Here is a 26,217-nt window from a genome sequence, read left to right as displayed (position 1 = left end):
CTTCCCTTTGGTGGTGATGGGATTTGGAGTTCCCAGTGTCTTTGGCTTTGGCCTGGGGTGGGGGTGGAGTCCACAAAGCCTGTATGGAATTAGCTTTAGGACATCCTTTTCCCCCTAACACATCCATGTGGGTCAGAACCTTTCTCTTACTCACCCATTCATGACTGGCCTGTTCAGACCTCAACAGAGAGGTTTTTTTGTAGTTAAACCACCCAGAGTGATGAATAATTAGGGAGCATTTTGCTGCAAAAGCCTTGTTCTGGCATATGGCCCTGCATAGCCAGTGATGCATTTTCTCCTCTCACGTTCCATTTCCCCACAGCATCTGGGAGGGAAGAGCAACTTAGGGATTTAGGGCTTTAGCGAGGAGGAGAGAAAGCTTGGGGAGTGAAACTGTGCTTGACCCAGAGTAAATGCTATAGAACCCTTATTAACTGACTACAAATATGTGTAAGTAAAAATAAGGAGGTTCTTAAAAGGATGAGCTCCTCAAGCATACACTGTGATTTTTAAAAGTCACTCAGGGACCACCTAGTGAAAAGGAAATGAACCCATGAAATCCAGGAGGGACTCTTAGCCAGTGTGTACCTGGCCAATGTCAAAATTTTATCAGAAGAAATAAAAATAACATTGTATGGCCCCAAGCCCCAGCACCATCTCACCTCCCCAAACCTGGGGAAGTCCCTTCTCCCCAAATGTAAGAGGAAGGAGTTGGCCAAATGGTCTGTAAAGGCCCAGCCATCTCCCCTTGTCTAGAATGTAAGCCTGGGAAGTGACCTTTCTTCAATAGCTGAGACACACTTCAAAGTCTTCAGGAACCATGGGGAAGACACCATGTTGCAGAAATAAATTCTAGCCTTTTACCCAGGCAGGGGAAGAACAAGTGGTACTTCAGAAATGGTGAGGCCAGGAGAAGCTTTATCACTCATGCATGAGGTCTCAGACCTAGGTAGGTCCATAAGATCTGAGCATTGGTCTAGAGACACAAGCCTCTTTTAAAGAACCACTTTACGTTGATAAAGTTGGTTAGTTAGCATACAAATTCTTGACACAGGAAAAGCGGAAGGACACAGATCTTGGAGGATGGCCTGGGAGATCAATCAGCCTAGCAGGCTGCCAGCCCTTGTTTAGATATGCTTATTAAGGAAGGAAACTTGTTATTTACTTTACATTTCCAGGTCTATGACTCTTTAGCAGGGAAAGATTTCCTTTTCTTAGCAGTTCCCTTTCAACCATAGGGGCCATTGGGTGCTTCTTGACTTCAGAAATGTGCTTCACAAAAAAGTACGCTTTTAAAAATAAAGGGGATTGAAATACTAAATTCTGTGCTTCATGGAGGTGATAGAATCATGTCCTAGAGATAATTTAAGTATGTAGGGAAATGTTTATTCTATAGTCAGGGAGAAAAGCCGTTAACACAATTTGATTGTGTGTGTGTGTGTGTGTGTGTGTGTGTATTCAGAGGACTATTTAATCACTTTTTACAGAAGCTCTCTTCCTTCATTCCAAACTTTATTTTGTTTTTGGAAAAAAAGCTTCTACAAAAAATGTATTTTTCTCTTGAAGTGTGGAGAACACTATAAAATATTTATTTTTACTTTGGGGGAGGGTGGAGAGAGACCTTAGTTACAAAGATCTGGATTAATTGTACTCCTTAGGCACAGCCTCAGCACTAAGTTAAAACTTAAAAAGAAATCCTGCCCGGCTCCACTAGAAGGCGCTCTTCTTCAGTTTTAGATTGCCCATGACAATCCCTACATTGTCATCTACAATTTCTGACTTTTGTAGATAGTGTGTAACCATCGTTTTTAGTAATTTTGTGTCTTCTCCAGATTCACCCCTTTCTCATTATATGTTCCCTCTACAGGATGTCATTAAAGAATGAATGCTATGATATTATCACTAATTTTATTAGATATAATAATGTTTTGCTTAATGTCCTTATCTACGAAATGCTTACATTTTTATAGGTGAAATTACTTTAAAACACTTTGGCAAGTAAAAACAATTGGGGATCTAGAGAAAATAAAATAGGATGTGTCCACTGGTATCAGTTATTCTTTTACTTTGCATATGATTGAAAAACATAATTAAAAATTATTTAAAATGGAAATTTAAAAGAATTGAACAGTAAGCTTTGTTTTAACAGAACAATAATCCCAAATCCTATGGGATGTTCAGATTGACAGCTATGCAGTTAAACAGACAGTAATAGATCAATATAACAGACATGTGCAGATTCATAAATGGGTGTCAGAAACACAGTCTCCCAGGACTGCATGAGGTGCCGGAGGAGAGAGTAAACCATGGTGCCGCCCTTCAAAACTCTGACTCAGACATATTTGAGGCTTGGAGTGTCACCAACTGTGCAGTAAAGGCTGATTAAAATTGGCATCTTGTCTGGTAGCAAATACCCCATTTTTTCAAGGTGGAGATTTTATTTGCATTTCTCTTTCTTCATTTTATGGGTTTATGTTGACTCATCTCAGCCATGTGGTTAATAAATGGATTTATTATGATACTTAATAACAATAATTTCTAATAATAGTAATTTTTAAATCTATATAGATTATAATTTTCCTAAGGACCAACAGCCCTTCATAATTATCACCATTATCCTATTGAACATTTAAGTAAATTGTAGCTGCTAGCAGCACCTGCTTTTCTGCTTGCTGAAGTCTGCTTTTCCTTTTCCCCCAGACCAGCTGAGGGCCTGCCTCCTGGCTCTCAGAGCAGACAGGGACTAGCGCTGAGCTCTGCTCTGCTCTGTGATGGTGGTAAAATCAAGCCAACACTTTTTTCTATCTCTCTTTTTATTCTGCAGCAGAAGTATTGGGAAGCCCTAAACTCGGAGCAGGTATGGACAATCATGCTCTCTCTGTTCCCAAAGGGACTTCCTGTGGCTTGACTTCACTTCCTGTTTTTGTAAGACCCCCTAGGGTAGCTGGGTCCAGGCCAAATTCCTTTAGAAAAAAAGTGAATGTGAAAACTGAGAGGCAAGTAAGAGAATCGGGAAATTTTCTGGGCTCTCCTGATGCTTTCCTAAACCATCAGGAGGGACTCAAAGAAGGTGCATGACCCCAGGAAAAAACATGGTTTGGAACATGAACTTGTTTTATGACCAAGCAGAATAGTTTCCAGCTACAAATAGTGGTGCTGGAAGTAGGTGCAGTGGTTGATGGGGCAAACACGTCCCCACATTATTATCCTGAGACCCTGGCCAGCTGGCTGCCATCTCCACGCCACCCTCGCCTCCAGGAGGGAGACGAACTCATGTTTTCTGACAATGCCTGGCCTCCATCTCCCAGGGTTGTGCTGATGAAGAGTAGAGCATAATTTGCTCAAATTCTCCTTATGTCTGGATTCCAGCAGTGTTTTTACTAAAGTGAGATTTTAAAACACACCCTTGGAATTCAGAAGAAAGAGATTTTAAATGTTTTCAAAGGCTTAAACCTCTTCAAAGAGCTCACCCAATCAAAGTGGCAAGCTCTTTCTGTTTGCTAACAGCTGAATTGCTCAGGAATAGCAAGAATAACTCTCACAAAGCATTTTCGGGTGCCAGCGCAGTGGTTCTGAAACATAAGGGATGCTGAGAATGACCTCAGGAGATTTTAACATGCCAAATTGTGGGCTCCAACGCACAAACAGGGAACAGAGTGGACCCCTCACATCGGCCATTTTGATGAGTAGCTGGATTGCGTCTGGTGTGGTTGGTCCAGAGCACACGCTGAGAACTATGATGTAGAATGCAGCCTCAGCTTGAAAACAGCATTCATCAGAAGCACATGTGTCCATCATCAGAGAAGAGAGGAGGGGCCTCCCTGGTGGCTCAAGGGGTTAAGTCCCAGCACTATGAAGCTATTGCCAGCCACTGCAGCATGGATTCCATCCTGGCCAGGGAGCTGACCCACATGGCGCAGCAGACCGCTTCTGTCTCGCCCTCTGCTCCCCTCAGCAGTGTATTTCAGTAGATCTTCCTGTTCTGCTTCAGTAGCAATGCCTGTTGTGCTTTCTCACTGGTTCGATGTGGGCATTATTTGTTCATGGCTCAGGGAGTCCTAAATACTTTATGTAGAACCTCTAATGGCTGATCTCTGTGATTCAGCTTGAGTATAGCAGCTAGTGGAGCCTTTTTCTTGGAGTGCGTGTCTATGCCTGGCTCTGTTTACTTGCGTTGTCTAAATAGATTCACCAGGGGAAAAACATCCTCAGGGACCTTTGCTTTGTTGTTTCCTGGGTCTTTTAATACTGTGGAATGTGATTGTATGACTCAGAATCATCAGTCACAGGAACTCTGAAATGAAAGAGACTGTATGACTAGTTGCTTATGTAGTATCCCAGCTTACACACAGAGAAACCAAAACTCACAGAGGAAGCAAGTTAGTGGCAGAAGGAAGACTTGAACCTTCCCGCCTCCTACCTCTGTGGCTGGGATCACGAAAAATTCCCATGCTCTTGGCCAGGTGTGAAGTTCTTTCTCATCCATCATATTTGAGCAATAGAACTTTGGAAACAGCTTCATCAATGCTCATGTGTCCACTTCTTCTTTTAACCTTTTACTCCTACCCCTACTAATTTCAGTTCCCATACTTACTGAGTCAAAATGATTAAATAATCACTAGCAGTCATCACCACTCCAAGTGAGGCTTTACTTGTTTTTGACATGTCTGTGAACCTGCAGTTTAGAGGAAACACCATGTGAAGGGCAAGGGCAGACGCATCCTGCTTTACAGAGCTCACCATCTACCTGAGAGGACAAGGCGCATGCCCAGAAAGGGTAGCATTGTCCTTGCCAGCTGAAACTGAGTGGTATATGCAGTACAGAGAGAGAGGGGGTGAGAGCTCAATGGGCAAATAGCAGTCGGAGTAGACATCCTAGAAGAGGGGGTACTTGCTTGGGCCATAAAATGTGGGTTGTTTTTGCCTGATCCAGGAATGAGTTAGTCATGGAGGTGCCCAGAATAAAAGGAACATGACTTAGTTTCACTAGAGGACTTGGTGAAAACAGGGGGAAAGAAGGTGGGAAGGGCAGTGGGGCTGTTCAGGGTAGCTGTCCATTAATTCCTTGATTTAGTTAGGCTTGCCCCACCAGGCGTGAAAATCACAGGCCTAGTTCACCTGTCATCACTTGTTTCTCCTTCTCTGTAAGTGCCTGGGTCATGTGAACCAGGTTAGGAGCTGTTTGGGATGAGGTATTGGAAGAGATTGGGAAGGTCTTTTCCTTCAAGATACCATTTATGTCTTTTCTCCACAGTGGGACCCTGAAGATGTAAACCTTGAAATGAACAAAAACAACATAGAGATGCTCAGATCCCAGGTGCACAGATTCTCTATGAGGTCAGTGGACTTGCCTTCCGATGAGTAGTGCCTTCTGGAGCCAGCCCATCAACTCAAGGCCAATATCAAGCATTTGTCAAGGACTGAGCAGGGATTCATTTCAGCTTCTGCAGAGACTGCCTATGAAAGCGAGGAACCAGAAGTTGTCACTGAGTTTGGCTAGTCTGCATCATGGCTCAGAATGCAGCTAAGACTTTGTATTGTGTGGACAGACCTGGACATGCCGAGTTTGTTCCAAAGATTATAAGTCCACAACCACTCTTGCTTACAATAATACAAACTTTCATCCAAAGGAAAATGGACCCTCGTTTCCCTCTGCCTATAGATTCAGCCAAAGTCTGAATATCTACTAGGTCCCAGAAATGGTTTCATTACTAAGAGCTAATGTGTTTGGATCTCAGCAGAGCCCTGTTTTGCAAGACCTGGCTAAGCCCAGGAAATGAAACTAGTGGGCCCACACATGGGGGTCTGGGACATACTCAGAGGTTCTGATGGGACTTAACAACTGCCCTCCCGTCACCCACTCAGATTTTCATCTGGAAGGTAGAGCTTGGACTGGTTGGTTAATCAGAAGTTTGTGAGATCACCGGTACTGCACGGGCAAGCAAAGCAAATCATCCTAGGTACCAGGACTTACTCCGTCCTGGCAAGGTATGTGCCGAGGGAATCAGGTGTGGACTGACTCTACAGGAAGTAAATGAGAGCATGCAGAGTGTAAGAGGCATGGCAGGGGGTGTTACATTTAAGGACAATAATCCCATTTTAGGACTATTTTGATGCTGTGATGATGGGGAAGGGGGAGGATGCAAGGAGTGGGACTAGGGTGGGCAGAACACTAGAGTGAATAAATCCTGATTGAGTGAATTAAAGTATCTCATTGTGGAGCACAGAGCTATATATGAATCCCAGCATAATCACAGAAGTCTGCCACCAGGGGAACTGGGAGAAATGCCAAGAAACACAGTTGTGCTCCTGGCTGGCCCCTGGCAGCCTGTATGACTCAGCTGCAGCTGCCCAGCTTCTCCTATGAGGGAGTGCAAGTCCCAGCAGCATGATGAAGAGGGTGCCTCGGGGAAATGGGTTGGTTCTACAGGTCTCTGCAGAGATCTTAATCTCCTGGGTGACCCCTGAGTTAGCAGTGAACTTAAGCCACCTCATTTCTACCCTTTATCCAACTGCTTTGGTCCCCAGCTATCTTGTAATGAATTTGCTACAGTCAATTTTGTATTGTAATCTTAATTACTGAAGCTATATTTTGAGGGAAAATGAAGATTTGGATGAGGTGGGGTGGGAGGCATTCCAACAGTTTAAACTGTACAGAGGATTGAAAGCAAGGAAGGATAGAATCTAGACAAGGAAGGAGCAATCTGACATGTCCAGACTGAAGGGTGAGGTATGGGCTCTAGAGGGCATGAAGAGGCTAGAAAGAACCAGACTGTGGGCACTACAGAGCTGGTACTTAATTCGGTGGTTAATTGGTAGTCCTGGAAGATACATGAGTAAGGTGACTGACATGCTTCATGTAGGTGACAGCTGATTGGTTTCCAACCCAAAAGTTTACAGAAAGCAGAAATGCGGTATGGATATGGATACAGTATGAGCATGGGGTCCATGCTTGTCTGAGTGGCAACAGAAGGGCTGGAGAAAAGCTCATCTTTAGAAAGGAAGAAGACGTGGGAATCGGATAACATCTCTGGAATCTGCCTTTAGCACATCCTCTCTCAATGAGAGGCTGACTCGTGCTGTGTGAGGCATCAGAAATTGGTTGGGTCTGAAGGAAATGACCATTCACCCCAGGACATCAGATGATCTCACTGACTTTGAGCAGCAAGAACTACTTAAGCTCCAGATGTTTCCTGTCCCCCTAGATCCCATCATCTTAGTCTCTTCCTTCACAAACCAGATCCCATGATCATGTTCTAAGTTTGTCTCAGAGCTAAATCCCAAGTCTCTTCTTCCAAAGTGAACTATTAAACTGGGAATTTTGGAAGCACGGTTTAGCCTCATTGTTCAGTGGGAATCTGCCTGTTATGTAAAGCTCTGGAACTCTGGAGCCTTTGTGAAGAGGTAGCAACCAAATGCCTTTCTCCTACAGTGCCCCTGCCCTGGGCCTCCACTGTAGCTTCATCTCTTGCTGCTACTCAGAGGATAATGGGAGTTATTTGCTCTGAAGACTCCCTGAACAGTGCCAAAGGTTTCCTACCCGGGGCAAAAGCTAGAGGACAAACTAATCATCCTCTCCTGTTCACTCACCTGGAGATGCGAGATGGTATAATAGCCCTAGCTATGCTGCCCATTTTCTGCATGGCTTAGAGCATGCTACTTAACTTTTGTGAATTCCTGAGGCAGACTAAGAATAATACCTATCAAGAAAGATTGTTGTGAAGACTAAGTGAACTAACATATGATACACGAAACACACAACACCTGACTCAAATTCGACAATGACGAGAGAGAGATTAGTTTCCTTCCTCCGTGTACTTCACCAGATATGCACTGAAAGGTAATTGGTAAACAATTATAGCCCATAGACAGTGGGATGTAACTTTTACAATTCCAATAAGTGGTTATCCAGTCTCTGCTTAAGTTCCAGGCAGCAGGGGGCGGGGGGGGGGGCGAGGGGGAGGGGAAGGATTTTAGCCATTTTATCTCCCAAAGAAGTCTTAAGATTTAGGGATCGCTCTGATCACAAAGATTTTCCTAAAATCCTGTCTAGATTTTGAAGAACCAAAACCCTTCTCTCCCAGCAGTACTTCATTATAATGAAGAGGTTTATGTGCGCCTTCTGATTCTGTGCTCACACTATGGTTGTTACAATGGTGTGAGTGCCCCTAAAGAGTAGGGAGAAGCAGTAGGAAAGAAGCATGGCTAAGCTCCAATTCCCAGGTCAGGTTCACTGTGATCCCTGTCAAGTCACTTCCCTTTCTGGGTCATGGCTTTCTCATCTGTAAAATGAAAAGTTAGGCCGGATTTTTCCCTTTTATGAATATGCCAGTGAATTTTTGTTTCCCACAAAAAAAGATTGGCATCTTTTTCAACTCTCAGCGACATTATACTGTTAAGAAAAATTTCAGATATACCTTGAAAAAAGGTTTTATTGTAACATATACTCCTTTCTGTTTAGATTTTACTGTTTAAGATCCGGTGTTACAAAGATCCCATGTTTAATGCAACATGACGAGATTACAACATTTGACATTTAAAAATTTTGCAGATCCCATTTCATACTGAAAACCTTAAGATCTTGTTTCCAAATCTGGGGATTCGTGTCATGTCCTTCACCTGTTTAAAATACTAACAGGCTCTATTATTGACAGGTAATTTTGGTCAAGACTCATTCCTGCTAAACTACTAAAATGAAGGTTTTAAGTGAACCGTCCTTACATGAAAAATATTTTCCAGCGCAAGGGGGAAAAAAAAAATCCATATTAATCACTAGGAAAAAGAGGTGTTTAGGAGTGTCTCAAGACTAATTGTCAACACTTCCAAGATTCTCTTCACTTCTTTTTGTCCCTTAGTCATCCACCTCCATTTCCCAATTCGGCAATGCTCTACTCTTCTACGCTTCAAATTTACATTGTTTTCTCTAATGTCCAAGTCGATTTTTTTTTTTAAAGAGTTATTTATGCATACAAGACCTGGGGCACAGGCCAGAGATGGGGGGTGGGGGTGTGTGTGAGAGGATTCACCAGAGACCGAGTGGGGACTAGAACAGGCAGACTGACTGAAATACACTGCTGAGGGGAGCAGCGGGGGAGACAGGAGAGGTCTGCCCTGCCATGTGGGTAGCTCCCTGGCGGGGGATCAAATTCAGGATGTAGTGGTGACAGTGCCTAGATTTAACCCCTAGGCCACTGGGAAAGTCCCCAAGTCAACGTTTTTTCACAGAAGCTCTGCCTTGAACGAACTCAAGATTTGGTGCAAGGCTGAGGAAGATTTCTTCAAAAAGTTTACATGGGCCCGTCGGCATTATTCTATAAGTCCTCATGGGGAGAGGGACGATCTTAGAGAATGGAGAAATGGTGCTAAATCCGATGAGCTAGAGAGCCTCTGACTTCGTTTTTCTTCACCTAAATCTGAAAGCTGAACAAGGCGGCCGGCAGCCGGGACTGCTCTGGGACCGGACACGTCATTCAGCGGACCGTTAACGCCAGCCGCCTTCGGGCTGACTAATCTGCCGGCCGGAGACCTTGGCCTCCCCTTCCGCTTCCGGCGTCAATTTTCTACCAGCGGGCGGTGGGGCAGCGGAGGGCCTCGCGCTCCCCTTCCCGGTCGCCGGCGTCCGCAGCTGTGGCTGCGGCGGGCTTAGCCCGGTCGGCAGTCAGGCGGCTCGTCCCTCTTCAGCCTTCACTGGGCTCACCCACAGGCGCCCGGCGGGGAAGTGGCCAGCTCGCCGTACACTGCGAGTGGGGAAGCGAGGAGCCACGGTTGGCACCGTGAGGCCTGCCTCTGGCTCGTGCCGCCTTTCCCTCCCCACCCGCCAACCCCCCCCGCCAACCCCCCCCCCCCCAACCCCCCCCCCCCCCCCCCCCCCCCCCCCCCCGCCAACCCCCCCCCGCCAACCCCCCCCCGCCAACCCCCCCCCGCCAACCCCCCCCCCCCCGCCAACCCCCCCGCCAACCCCCCCCCGCCAACCCCCCCCCCCCCAACCCCCCCCCCCCGCCAACCCCCCCCCCCCGCCAACCCCCCCCCCCCGCCAACCCCCCCCCCCCCCCCCCCGCCAACCCCCCCCCCCCCCCCCAAGTTCCCTTAAACCGCCGCCCGGGACTTCCGGGAAGAGACGCGGCGCGCGGCCCCGCGCGTGCGCACTGCGCAGCCGCTGCCTCCCGCTGCTCGCGTGAATCCCGCGAGCTCCGCGCCGCCCCACCCGCGGCCCGCAGCGGGGACACCTCCTGGCGTGCGTTTCACAGCGTCAGTGGTGGTTTTGCTTTCTTTAATGGTAATTATGACTATTGGGGTAACGTTGCTTTACTACATTGTAAATGTTTTAGGGGTATAGGTGCACACCTTTACAAAAGCATAGAGCACGCCACACCCCCCGCCCACGCCCCCATAATCGCCCACCTTAGTCATAGCGCTGTTTTTAAGGAGATAATTACAAGATTATTGCACCGTAGCGTAGAGACCGTTTAACATTCTTTGTAGTGCATTGTAGATCGTTCTAGGTTCACGGATATTTAATCAAAGTAGTTCAGAATCTCGCTGCTATTTTGCACGCGCGTGCGCGTGCACACACACACACACACACACACAGCTGGGCTGAGCCAATTCGCCTGAGCTTCGGCCCCAGACCGACGCGCGGACCCTTTGAGGATGCAATAAGGGGAAACATTAGTATGAACCAGGAGAAACGCCAACTGCAGGCACAAGGACGCATTGTTAGGGAAGTTACTGTTCTCAGAAAGAAGGTGCTTGATTGAACAGCAACAGCAGATGATTAAAACCCTAAGTTCTTCTTGGAGAAGTCAGGAGTAAACTGTCTTTGGTATTGAAAAGGTGGCTGTGTTCACAAACGAAGGAACAGCAACCCACTTTAACAACCCTAAAGTTCAGGCATCTCTGGCAGCGAACACTTCCACTATTACAGGCCATGTTGAAACAAAACAGAATGCTGGCAGAATCTTAAATAAAGCAGCTTCATGAGGGCAGACAGCCTGACTCGTTTAAGGAGACTGAAACTGTCCACCAGTCCGTGAATAGATAAGCACCTCTTGCTACTAGATAAGCACCGCTTGCTAGTGGAGAGAAGGATGATAATGAAGTTCCAGGTCTTGGGGAGAATTTTGATGAGGTTTCCAAGAATGAAGCAAACTGAATTGAGACAACTTTGGAAGAAGATAAAACTTGAAGTTATTGGGAGCTGCTATTTTATGACTGTTTTTAAAATTTTGTTCATGGGCCTGGTAAAATCTAGATCTCTAATATTTTTGAACTTGAGCTCCTTGGACACTGCAGCTCTTTTCAATTTGCACTTATACACAATTCATTTTTTAAAATATTTTATTAATGTATGCATATAAGAGCTGGGGTGTAGGCCAGGGGTGAGGGGAGTGAGAGGATTCACTAAGACAGAGTGGGGAGCAGAACAGGCAGATTGACGGAAACACACTTGAGGGGAACAGCGGGTGAGACAGGAGGTCTGCTGCTCCATGTGGGTTAGCTCCTTGGCCAGGGTTGGACCTCATGCTTCAGTGGCTGGCAATACCTTCATAGTGCTGAGACTTAACCTCTTGCGCCACCAGGGAGGCCCCCACAATTCATTCTTTGCAGCTAATTAAGCTGAAGAAGCCTGGAAATAATGTTTAAAACAAAGGTTAATGAAGTTCTTTGCCTAGGGGGGAAAGAAAAGGTAGTTTAGGTACATGATTTTTAAAAAGAGAAACAGATTATTCCAAATGGCTTATGAAGAAAAGCAACAGTTTTTCTACTCAGACCCACTGTCCTCTGTGTGTGTAGACCGGTTTTAATTGTTCTTACAATTCTTCTTCATTAGGTTTGATTTTAAATATGTTTTCCAACTATAAAATTATATAAGATTATACTTTTTTTCCTCGTCTGGATTATCTCCAGCTAAGATGAGACACAGGAGCTAGGACAGGGCCACTGGTGTATTGAAAACTGTATTAAGAACTAGCTTCACAAGCTGTAGGTTGCTGTACAACCTTGGTGCCAGGACTCCTTGGCTACGCCTTATTCCTGAGCTACAGTAGAACCTACCTTCTCACTCCAGACTGTTCTACTTTACATCTGCCTTCAGGGTAGCCTGGCAAGTTCTACTCCTCTGCACTGGGCTTGACCTTGCCCTTTATCCTTTACTTCTCCTGTATGTCCCTCCAGTGCAAGTTTCAGGGATTTCCTAAATTCACAACCTAGTCTAAAAGGAACAAGGGCCCCACACCCACCGTAGCTTCCTCCACAATCTTTTGCGAGGATACCCTGGCCTTGTACGAAAAGTACAATTCCTTAGCTCTTCTGACTAGCAGTTGCACTTTGGGGAATGTGTATATCCTAAAGCTCTGATTTGTCAGATACCTGTACAGATTCAGTTTCTTAGACTCCAACTCTGGTGATTTCCTAGGACTGGAAATCTTTAGCAAGTTCCTAAAGTGACTCTTACAATGATCCAAGACCACTCCCTGAGGAATGTCACTCTAAGGAAACTACTTACCATACTGATCTATTTGGATGATTTAAAATCTATTTAATTTCAAAACTATTTAAAATAGGGAAGCAGTGAGATAAACTCCAAAACTGTACTGTTGAGAAAGATTAAACATATTTTAATGAAGCAGTAATATTTTACCATTAAACCTAAATAATTATAAAATCAAAGCCTGAAGAACAGACCTGAATTACCTTAATATAAAAATTTGATGCCTAGGTGACTTGCTCATTCTCACAGTATGAATTCCCAGTTATAACACAGTAATAATAAAAAAAAAAAGTCTACCAAAGGCAATGTCAAGTAACAATAGTAGAACACAAGAGAGTGCCCGCTACCATTAGCAATTATTTTTAATTGTTTACTTTAAGGTCAGAAGAGTCTTAGAAGTTATTATAGTCCATTGTGAATGGACTATGTGAATTCTTGTAGTAGTGGTTTCCTGACGCTGGAAACATTTAAATGCATCCTCCCAATTAAGAAATAGCTCCCCTAAATACTCTCCTTAAAGTTTGCGGCATAAACACCTTTTATTCCAGGAGAACTCCCTTGGCTCAGGCAACTGCTATCGTTCTAGCTCATTGCCAGTCATATCCCATAAGACCAGAGAAAGATAATGGGAGATCAGATAGAAACTACTCTCATCCAGGGGAAATAGGCAGGAGAAAGCTCCTAGGAAAATATGACAGCTGAGTTGCTATTTCAAAGTAGGACAAGAAAATAAAAAGGACAGATTTTTTTTTTTTGGAGAGGTCTTAGAATGAATAAGAAAAGAGGCATATGAAAAAGGAAATATATAAGTAACTCTTGGATGTTTTTATAATTTCACCCTTTATAATGCTTTTTAATACTTTATAATTTTTTTTCTTTTGGTGTATATCTATTATATAGACAAAACAAACTATAAACACATAGGTCCTCCCCCAAATAAAATCCATGTAAACATTAGAAAAAGGGAAACTTATAAGTAACTCTGCTATTTATTGATACATGTATTTTTTCCTTAAATTGTGTGTATGAAAACATTATATTTCTTTATGCTTTTTGGTATTTTACGTCTTTTCTATAATGAGTTTGTATTTCTTTTAAAATTGGATTAAAATAAGTTGAAAAAGCAATTCACTACAATAGTAATTGACAGCTAAGCACTTTAATAGTTGTCAAAAGTGTTGGGTGAAAGGTTATTGGGAACAAGATATTCACCTTGTCTCAAAGTATCTCCCCACAGATTATTAATTACAAATGGAAATGGCTTTCTTTACAATGGTGAAATGTGGACAATACCACCTTAACCAAGTAATCAAATTCACGTTACCAAATGGGAGAAGCTAACAGCATGTGCCTCCTGCTGTAATCCTGAGCAGGCTACATCTACTGTGACATACTCTTGCCAAAATATTTTGATTGGAATCTACTTTTGAGGAAACAATCAGACATCAAAACTGGCATAGTCTATAAAACAGCTACTTTGGATTTTTTTTAATGGCAATATCATGAAAGACAAAGACCAGAGAATTGTTCTAGTTGAGGAATATAAAAGGGAGGGGTGAGAAGCTATATGGGATTACTGGGACATTTGGGGAAATTTGAATATGCAGCGTAAGTTAGCTAACATGTTTCTTTCCCTGAGAGTGGTGATAGTATTATGATTGTGTAGAGGGATGCCCTATGCCTAGCATGTACCTGAACTATTTTGAAGTATAATTTGGTAACATACTTTTGAAGGTGCTCAAATTAGACTATACCATCATCAGATTTGGTCTCAAGATTCCCTGCTCTGACTTGCAGATTATTTCAAACTGAGAACAGCAGATTTCCTGGAGGCCAAGAAGAAGCTCTTTCCTTCCCCCTAATCTTTTTGCCTTACCCCTAATTGAAGAACTGACCACTGCTCCCTCTAATGACCCAGAAGAATGTAGTTTGGGGGTATCACCCAGGTATAGATTTTTCAGTGTCTTCTCGGTCTGAGAAATACATCTGTAAGAGTAAAGATGATGTCATCACTCTGCCCCCATCATGTAAGAGTCCCTATTTTCTTCTCAGTGCTCTGTACCCCCTTATCCTCTTATCCTCTTAAACCTCTTTCTCTCCAACTAAACGTAGGACCAGCATAATGATTATAACTCTGCCCCCCATTTGCAGTTAAATTGGTTTTTACTTTGCTAACCTGTCTGGTTCTGTTTTGATTACTCAACAACTTGAGGAGAACCCAGAGGATTTCCCCATGTGCTCTGACGTGTTTAAATGATCTGATGGAAAAAAATATGTTTTTCAGGTATATATTTATAAGGAGAGGAAAAGATAAAGCAAATGTGGCAAAATGGGACCAGCTGGAGAATCCAGATGGATAGTGTAAGTTTGTTCATTGCATTATTCTTTCAACTTTCCTATAGGTTACATTTTTCATAGTTAGAAATTGGAGGGGCAGAGAGACTCGCAGTCAGCTAGCTCTACTACGAGATGACTCTATCACACTAGTCAGTAAAGGACTCTGAAATCAGGGTGTTGTGAAGGAAACAGCTAAGTTACTAGGAACTGCTTTCCTTTTCCTTTTTTTTTTTTAAACATTTATTTATTTATTTATTTATTTATACAAGCACTGGGTACAGTCAGAAGCACAGGAGGGTGAGAGAATTCACCAGAGCCAGAGCTGGGAACAGAGCAGGCAGAATGATGAAATATACTGCTGAGGAGAGCAGCGGGCGGCAGGAGAGGTCTGTGGTGCCATGTGGGACCCTCACCCAGTGGCCGATCAAAGCAGCGCTGCAGAGGCTGTGGGCAGCTTCGCAACCCAGTGCTCAACTGCTGCGCCACCAGGGGAGGCCCTAGGAACTGCTTTTCAAGCAGCTTCCCACCCAGCATGGCTGGACTCTGAGCTGGCTAATTGTGGGATGATGTCAGGCACAAAGGGTGGACACATTCCAGTTTGTCTGGTACTGGAAAAAAATAGGCCCCATATCTTCGACAGCCCTGATAAGGCGCCTCCATGGATGTGAGTAATGGTCAGAGCCAGGGGATGAACCAGAGCCCAGAGAACTGGACAATGGAAAGCCTGAGCACCGTGACAAGGAAATTCTTCCCCTGAATTGCCTTTTCCTATTGAGATAAGATAGAATACAATAAAGCGCCAGGCTCTGAAGTGCTGCCTCCAGTCCCAGATGGGAGGCCAGCACTCTGCCCCGGCTGAAACACGTAAGTGCCTGGTGCTGTCAGCACCTGGGTGGTCTCCAGAAGGCCTGCTTTTGTCAGACACTTGTGGGCAGAGTCATTGACCTCTGACCCAGGAGGCCTGGGAGCAAGTCCTGATTCTACCACTCACCAGCTGTGAAACCCTGATAACTGTTATTCTTGGTGCATACACGCATGCATCTTCACTCCTTTCTTACCTGCCTTGATGGGCTGCAAAAGCTGAAATGAAAGGACCTTTTCAACTCCTAAAGACCATAGAGATACCAGTTTTTAATCATTACTCCCCAGGCATGAAGCAATTCATTTTGTAGCTCTCTCCTTTCTTAAAAGTCCAGCTCACCTGGATGTCTTCTAGGCTGTGAGTACATTTTTAGTATGAGGTTGTATGAGTAAATCCCTTTGAACTGAGATACTTTGAGATGCTCTACTTTCTCTTGAGCAAGAGGAGAGAAGCAGAGGATGCTCCTCTTTGATATACTTTAACAAAGAAATAGATCCCTAGAGGCAAAGGGTGACTCACCGAGTGAGTCATCTCCCAGCTGCACACTCTGCTGAAAGTGCTGTGAGGAAGGGGAAGCAGCACTGCACTCAATCCAGGGTGCTGGCTCTGGCATCTCCAGGGTGGTAGAGAAGAGCTGAAAGTAGAAAGGGCACCTGTTTTTTTATGGGTCTGCTGGAGAAGAGCGTTGAGCTAATGCGTTTGTGCAACCGACCACCTCTTAGTATAAGAAGGAACTTCCATTTGGTCCTGCCAAGCTGCAGCGGTTGCAGGAACCCCCAACGTAGACTTCATTCATCACAGCTCCATCACCCCTCCCCTGTGACATTTTGAAGAAGAGGAACTGTTATAGGACAGGGAGAGGGGCACCACTGACCAGACTGTTGGAGCAGTCTTTCAACCTTAAGAATCTGAGCTCCTTTAGCCTAGGAATGAATTTGCATGAACTCATTCCCTGTTTACTAGCCCTGTGACTTTAGCCATGTTCATTAGCTTTCTGAGCCTTAGTTTGCTCAGCTGTAAAATGAAATAATTAGCATCTATCCTACCTATGCTGTAAATGTTAGTAGAGATCAAGAAATGATTTCTGTTGATGTTATAAATGCCCTTGCCTCTCTCTCGGTACCTTGTGCTCACAGTCCAGGGGGATCAGGTGAGTGCGGAACAGGCTCTCCCATCTCTTGGATCAGAGCAAAGGTCACATGTGCTCAAGGGGTCAGCACTAAATCAGATTGCACTGACCATCCTCTGCCTGTGTTCATCACTTTGCCCGTTTTTGTGTTTCTTATTCCACTTCTTTTCTCTTGCCATCGTCCTTATCCTATATTCATCAGCTTGCACTTCCTGTCCCAGGCACCCTGTCAGGCCAGGGTGGGTGAACACAATTAACACCCAGTTCTACAAGTGTGTCTTCCTGGTGGTGCAGGGGAACACAGAAGGGATGAGGTAGGCGGGGCTCTGAGGAGATTTGTGCTGTGGGCTCCCACCTTGGCAGTTCTTTGGTGGGGTGAGGCTGGAGGAGAGGAAGTTAGACCAGGGAAGTATTCACCAAGAGTAAGACATTTGGGTTTGAAGAACATAAATGATGCAAGTAGAGAAGGCCAGAGGAGGGCATGACCCAGGCGTACTTGGCAATAAGTTGTGGCCCTAGGGTTTGAATTCTCTGTTCAGTCCTTACCCAGCTCCTTCCCTCAGGCCAACAGCCACTGGAGGTTTCTTTCGTACAAGAGGATTTGAAAACTAGAAACAGCCCCTGGAAACACTGCTGCCTGCTCCTTGCAGACGGTGAAATATGACTATGAAATAAAGTCAATAATTTTCAACCTGGTTGAGTGCCAGAATCACCTGTGGTTTGTTTTTGGTTTTGTTTTTATTTACATAACTTGGGCCCACCCTTCATGTAAATCTGGGGTAGGTCCCGTGAAATGAATATGAGCAGCTTTCACAAATTGGGAGGCAGAAATATTGCCACCTCATCATAGAATTTTTAGTTCCTCGCTGAGAAGTGCACATGTTTTATTGTGGCAAGCCCCCAGTATCCCCTGGTGAAACTCCCACCAGGACTTCAGTTTTCAGAGGACCCTAAAGACTTAGAAGTTGCAAAAAGCAAAGGAGCTGGGGTGCACTCAGCCCGCTTCCATCCCCAGAGGGAAGAGAATGGGTGATGAGCAGTCCACTACTCAACTTCCCAGCGCCTCACTTTCTGCATTTGTGAAGTGGAAATAAAAGACATTTCCACCTCACATGATTGTGGTGAGAATTGAAAGACACTGAGAACACAAGAGCACTTAGCGAGTCCCAGTTCAAGAGGGCTATGTTGTGCAGGCAGCAAGACCTGACTAGCAGTCAGGGCTAGGGGCCTTGGAGCCCCCAAACCTGATCCTCAGCTGGCAGCTACTCTAATTGTATAACATATGTGCCTCACCTTCCTTCTCTGTGTAATGGGATGCTAATGACTCCCTTACAGAATTGTTACTAATTACTTAATTGCTATTAAATAAATGAATTAAGGCACTTAGATTAACACTGGACAGATAATCTTGAGAAATGTTAGCAATTATCGTTAACTTGTGCTGTGACTTCTCACTGCCTCGTGGTGTCACTGTTGGACACTTGTCCTACTCCAGTCTCAGCTGGTGCCTGACAGCCTCTCCTAGCAGTCTTTCAGGCCCAGCGGGTGGCCCTTCTAGAAAGGATTTCCACCTTCCCCTTTGCTCACCTTGGCCCAGGGTCCCCTAGCCTGATCTCTTAATATAGCAGTTCATCTATACAGCCTCCTCCTGGGTCACCAGCTGAGCCAGACCCTAAGTCAGACTCACTTCCAGTTCTGCTAGCTACAGAGCCAGAATCTCCACTCTCCTGTCTTCACAGAGATCGATCTGCCCTAGGGGTCCACAGCTTTCTTTGACCATATTGGAACCCAAAGTAGTATCTGAATATATCCCTTTCCCTAGGCAGGGAGACTGCACTTTTTTTTTAATTTTGTGTGTGTGTGCGTGTGTGTGTGTGTGTGAGAGAGAGAGAGAGAGAGAGAGAGAGAGAGAGAGAGAATATTATTTTTTAAGATAATGTTGGTTTACAACACCGTATATGATTTAGGGGTATAGTCTCACACCTCAGATATATGTTATCCCACCACACCCACCACCCAAACAGCCATATCCTCCATCATAATCCATTGGGCCCCATAACCCACTGAGCTGCACTTTCAAAGGAAGTTACCAGGGTAAGTCCTGGGGTCCCACACCACTTTGTTCAGAAGGCTATTTGTCTTCTCTGGTGCCAAGTGATTGACCCTCGTAAGGGAGACAACCCCAAGAGATGACCAGATTCCAATACATACTCTTTGGAACCACTGCTGGAGATTCCAGAGTGTTTTTTTGCTGCTTTGAGAAGAGGCAAAAACCCACACACATCTAACCTCTGCTTGGAAACCATATTATGTGTAATTTTTAAAACCCACACATTTCTAACAACAGTCAAGGTAGAGAATCACAGAGTAAGAAGGCTGAGACCTAATGGTTACTAAGTCACCTGTACAAGTGGGAGGCTGTGTAGGTATTCCCTGCAGGCTGTCATCGCTCAGAACACTTCTATCTAGAATATTAGAGCTAAATCTGTCCTTAGAGAACAGCTGGCTCAACTATTCACTAGCTCAATGTGCAGCAGAACCCCTGGAGTGGTCTGCTTATCAACGGATTCTTAGTTCTTGCTGATTCTGTAGATCTGATAGTGGAAGAGTAGGAAGATGCCACCGAAGATCCTGGGTGCCTGGGCAGAGAGTTATGAGATGGGGTGGTGTCTCAGGTAGGACCAGGCCTGAGGGAGATGTCATCAGAAGTTGGAAACAGTTAAATCTCAAATTTCTTACCAAATGATATACCTCTTATTTGGCTGTCATGGCATATTTTCAGATGGAAGAGGAAAAAAAAAAAATGTATGTCCTAAGCAGGAATCCCAGTATCAGAGCCCGCCGTGGGAGCGGAGATGAACCCCTGGGAACGCAAGCCAGTAAGACAATTGCTGCCAATGGTCAGCAAGGAAAGCACGGGTTCCAATGACCTCATGGCTCTTTTTTGTCGCCGGTGACTAGCCACTCCCTTCCTCTCTGCCCACCTCCACCCACAGGCATATCAGACAGATGACCACATGAGCACAGGGGAAAAGTGTTCCCCATCGATAACACATATTTTCACGTGCTGCTGCCACTGCCCTGCCATTGCCCGTCTCATCTTCCAAATGTCCCATGATGTCAGGTTGAGCAAGCGGGAGATGCAGGAATTTTTGAAAAGTTGCCTAAGGGCAGTGCCTGGTCATGCCTTGAATTCTTTGTGAAACTTAGCTCCAATAGCTCTACTCATTTTTGCCCCTGGCTCACTGCATGTGGTTTTGTTTTTTTTTTTGAGCAGCTTTCATTATGAGCCATAAAAGAAGATTTCCATATCTCCCCTCCGGAGGAGTCAGCCAGGCAGCCTGTCCAGTCATGAAGGAGGTAATTGCTGAATCAAATTAGGCTCAAATGCCACTGATCCCTTCCCAACTTGCACCTCAGGAGGAGTCCCTCCCACCCCCCTGGATTCCCAAGTGCTTCCATTCCTTCAATTAATGATAAGAAACCCAAGTCAAGGGGCCAGAGCCTTGGGGGTATCACCATTCCCAACATAATGCCAGAGGATAACAAAAAAGTCCTTTCCCCACATTATCATGCTCTCAAACCTCTGACCGCTCCCCAACCTTCCCCAGCCTCCTACTTGGCTAAATAGTTGGGAGCTGAAACAATAGCCTTACTGAAGCAGTGGTGGGCAATTACTGGAAAGTCATGTGATTGTCCGAATTGAACCAATTTGTCAAAGACCATTTTCCTTTCACTCATCACCTCCCCCACATGGCACGATAAGATAGGGTCCCCAGAGCACAATAATCCTTTCCTGAGATACAATGTAGAGCCTCCTGAGAAAAAAAAAACACAAGTGAGGCTAATTTGGGCTTTTCTGGGACTAAAGCAAAGCAGGCAGGCAAGCCAGGTCCAGCTCAAGGAAGCCAGGGTGGGCCTTGTTGCGTCTCCAGAGTATCTGCATAGATCTCCGCGGGGGATTTGGAGAACAATATACGAGGGGAGGGGGAGAGGGAACAGAGCCACATTCCTGACCAGCCGCCACCACCAACCTTGCCCAGGCTCTTAAGAGTTCTCTAAAATGACAGCCTGTGATTTCTAATTTGAATTTTTTTTTAAGATTTACTTATTTATACAAGCACTGGGTACAATCAGAAGCACGGGAGGGTGAGAGAATTCACCAGAGCCAGAGCAGGGAGCAGAGCAGGCAGAAGGACCGAAGTACACTGCTGAGGGGAGCAGCGGGCGGCAGGAGAGGTCTGCGCACCATGTGGGACCCTCCCCGGGGGCCAGGGCTCAAACTGGCGCTGCAAAGGCTGCGGGCAGCTCCGCAACCCCGCACTCAACCGCTGCGCCGCCAGGGGAGGCCCTCTAATTTGAATTTCTTTTAACTGCAAACTCCTTCACAATTAAATTGTTGATGAGTTGAAGCTCAGGGATTCCTTACAGACCCACTGTGGTGCCCTTGCTCTTGAGGGCTCAGGTTGGAATCTATACTTTCTTCAGGGGTGTGGGCCCTTGACTTTCCTCTCGTTCTCAAAGAGATCTGAGACAGATCCAAAAAGGATGTGCACCTCCAGGAAGAGTAACTCCCGTCCCTCCAAGGAAGGAGCGCCTGTCCTTTATGACAATGCTGGTTGAATTTCAGTGTGCAGGGCCTCTCCGGTGGCGCAGCGGTTGAGCGCTGGGTTGCGAAGCTGCCCGCGGCCTCTGCGGCGCCAGTTCGATCCCCAGCTGCTCCCTGGCCACAGGAGGAGGGTCCCACATGGCGCGCAGACCTCTCCTGCCGCCCGCTGCTCCCCTCAGCAGTGTACTTCGGTCCTTCTGCCTGCTCTGCTCCCTGCTCTGGCTCTGGTGAATTCTCTCACCCTCCCCGCGCTTCTGACTGTACCCAGTGCATGTATAAATAAATAAAACAAATAAATAAATAAATAAAGCATGCCTCGAAAAAAAAAGAAAAAAAAGAAAAGAAAAAAAAGAATTTCAGTGTGCATTAGGATCTGCTAGGTATTGTGTTGAAATGTAGGTTCTGACTCAGTAGATCTGGGTGAGGCACAAGAGTGCATTTCTGACAAGCTCAAGGTGAAATAGAGGCTGCTGAGCTATGGGCCACACTTTCAAGCTGCAGAGCTTGATGGCAAGCGGTGGTTCTCACCCTACTCCTGTATCAAGTTCATAGCCTAAAAAGTGACCTCCAATTCACCCACCTTCTGGCCATCAAGTGACCTCAATGCACAGTTCTGATCACTTTCTTCCCCTAAAAAACCTTCTGTTTCCCCAGCTCCCCAGAATCTACAGTCAAGATGTTCCATAATTTGTCTTCTACCTTTTCTCTCATTTTATTTCTCCATAAGCAATTAACTCCATCCATATTTGTCTACCTAAGAGCAAGACTAAAGGGATAGGATAGTGTCTGAATCCTGTCCCTGCCATTTACTAGTTTGGGACCATCTGAATTTCAGTTTCTTCATGTGTAGAACGGGAATAAAAATATTAACCTCGGGGCCTCCCTGGTGGCACATGGGGTTGAACACAGCACTGTGAAGCAATCCATAGCCTCTGTAGTATGAGTTCAATCCCCGGCCAGGGAGCTACCCACATCGTGCAGCAGACCTCTCCTGTCTCGCCTGCTGCTCCCCTCAGCAGTGTATTTCAGTCAGTCTGCCTGTTCTGCTCCCCACTCTGTGTCTGGTGAATCCTCTCACCCCCCTGTACCTCTGGCCTGTACCCCCCAGCTCTTGTACACATAAATAAATAAATCTTAAAAAATCAACCGTATGGAGATAACATGAGGAGCAAATGAGCTACAGTAAGTCCAGCTTTCCACACAGTGCCTGCAGAATAAATGCTCAGTAAGCAGTAACTGTTGTGATTTAATCATAATATGCCTAGAGTTTCCATTTCTCACATGATTCCTTCCTTGGAATGTTCTCCTAATTTCCCTTTTCTTCTCGCTTCAAATGCTACCTCTTCCTCAAATCCTCCCTGATCTCTCCAATCACCATCCAATCTTTTCATCTCAGTTGTAACACCATGGGCAGCTGCTTTCTACATACCCTTCCTACAGCAATGCCCAGCTTGATTGTGCACACATGTTGATAACAGTCACTGGTAAGGTAGCATGAAACTGAGTTGTGTTCTCAATTATTTTTGTTGCATATTTATAATCAATGCCTACTATATCTACCCCTTAGCTACAAGGATTATATATTATCCTAGAATTGGAGAGGTGAGTTTGGTTATTTCTTTTCTTCTCCCAATTAAATTAATCCTTAGAAATATCTCTTGCTTCTACCCTGACAAGTTGTAGATCTCAAGAGAATGTGGGATTAGGATGGGCATCACCTTATACTGGAATCAGTTCATTCAACAAATATTTATGGGCATTTTCCAGATACCAGCCACAATAAACAGTAGTATGATGATCATCATAGTTGCCTGGCAACAGCACAGGTGCCTGTAGGAGGTCTTGGCTCTGGGACAGCATTTGCCAGCCAGGGCAAATAGGACAGGTCCTATGCCGAGGTGTCCCTCTGCATCCCCCATTGCATGCCCTCATGCAGTCCATAAATATGGGGATGTTCCAGAGAAGGCCTTGGCAAGGAACTCAGGAAGATTCTTTCCAATTTGGTATATATATTTTAATTTCCTGTCCTTTTGAGAATTTGTATTTCTATCTGAGACTCGATTTCCTAATTAAGAAAGACCCTCATTCAAGCAGTCCTTACAGCTTACCAAGATCTTTCATGTACTTTACACTACCCTGAGAAGAGGCAGGGCAAGTTCCCCATTTTAAAGTTGAGGTGTCAGAAGCTCAGAGATATGCAGATCAGAGATTTTTTTCTTGGTAGATGCAACTTTCTGTGACTGCTTTCCATCTGCTGTTCCTCAACTGTTAGCAAAGTTATTTTCTTGGTAGTAGCATCTGTGATTAGTGAGCTCACCTCGGAGAATATTCAGAGTAATAAGAGCTAGTGTATCATCCAGCAGTCCTCCTGTGTGATGTCCCTTCATTGCTACCTTTAGGATAGGGAACAATTTTTATTGAAGAATCCTCAGTGTCTACAGATGGAGACAACAGAGTTTTTCAGAAACTAATGTACTTTAAGATGTTTTTTAGCTTCTTTTTTGTGTGCGTAGGCCAGAAGTGCAGGGCAGTGGCAGGGGTTGGGGGTGGGGGGAGGTGTTGAGAGGATTCACTAGAGACAGAGTGGGGAGCAGAACAGTAAGGTGCTTTTCAAGGGTTGAGGTTCACAAGCTTTGAGGCTGCCCATTAACAGGGTGTTTTGTGCCAGGACTCCACTCCTCAGCCTCTCTTGAGAGCTGGAAGTCACGAAGGGTTAAATGATTTCAGGCTTGAGTGCACATTTGACTCACTAGAGGGAACTTTAAAAAATAAAATCTAAGCAGGGGCACCATCCTAAGATTTTTATTCTATTGGTCTAGGAAAGGCAACGATATGGTATTTTTTCCAAGCTCCTCAGGTGAATTAGTGTATAGTCAAGGGGACGAAACAAGCTGGGTTAATCTCCGAGCTTTCCTGAAGAGCTGGGCGAGGACCCAGGTGTCCATGTGATCTGCATTCCACAATGCAGACACTCCAGCCTGTAGACTCAAGTCCATGAAATGTCAGCACACAGAGCATGGTGCAGAGGCCTCATACAGAGGCAGGCCCGCAGCAAGGTGGGACAAACAGGTGTCTGGGCTTCCAGCCCATGTGCCAGCAAATCTGACCTTGGTAAGCCAAGGAATGACTGGAGAGCAAAACACACTTTTGCCCAAAGTTCCCCTGGTCAGCCTTTCACCTAGTGGTGCTTTGGAGTTTGGAATTTGATGATTGTTTACTTCTTCCTTCTGCAATTAATAACTATGTGTCCAAGTCCCAGGGAAGTAGATTATAATTATCCACAAATGAAGAAACTACAGGTGAAAGAATGAGACCTGTCCTGGTCACCAGCACAATAATAGCAGGGCCTGTGGAATTGAGACAGAAGCCCTTGTTTTCCTGAAGGAAAACCCCTCCTTTTCACCATGACTTCGCTGTTCAGAAGCAGCTGTCTCTGCTGCAATAAACCCCATTGAAGACAGGGGACCAGCTGCCTGGCTGAGGTGCTCTGTCCTTCCCGTGTCCCAGAGAGCACATTCCAGGCAACACTTCCCTAGTGGGGACAGCTGAGCTTTCGGCACCTGGCTATCTCTCACATGTTTACTAAGCCCTTCCACATTGGCCTACCAGTTTTCCCTGGCCTTATGCTTAGGCATCAGCTATCTCAGGTATCCCGAGCCACCTCATTCTATCCGGAAAGGCAAAGTGACAGGAAAGCCCCCAATAGGGGGTGGGAGGTGATGAGAAGGAAAAATGTCAGGCACTCAGCTGCCCTGTGGCTCAGCTGAGCAGCTGCAGCAGTCCTCCAGTACCAGAGCTGCCAAAGTGGAAATCCTGCTGGCTCTTCCAGAGCGGCCCATCACCACACATACATATGCATGCTTTCTGTGTACCAAGGGTAAAAGACTGTTTTCATCCAAATCCACTATGTCTTGTAGATTTCTTTTATTCTTTGCTTTGTGAAGGATCATTTCCCAAAGCCCTGCTGTGGCTTCACTATACCTTCTCGCTCAGCTCTAAAGTTATTAGCAGCTACAGACAATGTGTGTCAAAAAACTGTACACCCCATAGACATGGAATGAACCAGGAGTTGGTTCAGCCCAGCTCAGGGGCTTTGTATGGCTTTATTTTGAAGATCCCAGCTGATACGTCCCTCTTGAGAAATTATGCACTTTCTACCTATGGAAGGTTATTTGAGCTGATGAAAATATGATAAATCAAGAACACCACCTATAGACCTTGTGGTTAGAACAACCAGTAAAATGAAGCCCCTCAGTCAGCCACTGCTGGTTGCCTGCCCCTTAGCCTCCTGCCCGTACTGCCAGGATCTGGTTTTAACTGACCTCTGTCACACCAGGTATGCCAGCCAGCTTTTAATGATCCTCATCTTTAGGTATTCACATCCTGCATAGTCCCCTCTCATGAAAAAGAAGGCTGATCCAGGGGGCCATATTTCATACCTGATGGTGTGTGACTTCCCAGACAAGGTCATTAACAAAAACTACAGCTTCCACCTTGGGACTGTAGTTCCCTCTGGCAAGCCAGCTGCCATGTGTGATGAGGACAGTCAAGTAACACTATGGAGAGACCAGGTGGGGAGGGCAACTTCCAGCATGATCTTGCTGGGCATATGAGTGAGCTCCCTGATACCAATCTCCCTTTGTTCCTCTTTGCTCCTCTATTTTAATGGCAAATCTTCCCCCTAGCTTTCTTTTCATTCTGGACTTCTCTCAAAAAAAAAAAAAATCAGGTTTGTTTGTTTTTCTCTTTTTGACTAAAGAGACATAGACTCTGCCTTGAGAAGACGTTGC

General features: G+C 45.4%; 1 protein-coding gene across 1 annotated transcript in view; it reads left to right on the top strand.

Moving 5' to 3' along the window:
- TMEM44 (transmembrane protein 44) overlaps positions 1 to 26,217 on the top strand; it is an 88,311-nt gene that overhangs the window by 21,527 nt on the left and 40,567 nt on the right. The window contains exons 10-12 of the mRNA XM_037525308.2: positions 2,825 to 2,857; positions 5,255 to 7,840; positions 14,775 to 14,851. Coding sequence (XP_037381205.1) covers positions 2,825 to 2,857; positions 5,255 to 5,365 — 144 coding nt within the window. The 3' untranslated portion in view covers positions 5,366 to 7,840; positions 14,775 to 14,851. The remainder of the gene's footprint in view (positions 1 to 2,824; positions 2,858 to 5,254; positions 7,841 to 14,774; positions 14,852 to 26,217) is intronic.

The sequence above is a fragment of the Talpa occidentalis genome, unplaced genomic scaffold (genome assembly GCF_014898055.3).
Source record: "Talpa occidentalis isolate TD23 unplaced genomic scaffold, MPIMG_talOcc4v2.1 talOcc4.4, whole genome shotgun sequence".
In the NCBI taxonomy this organism is placed as follows: domain Eukaryota; kingdom Metazoa; phylum Chordata; class Mammalia; order Eulipotyphla; family Talpidae; genus Talpa; species Talpa occidentalis.
This window is presented reverse-complemented; position numbering and strand designations above follow the sequence as displayed.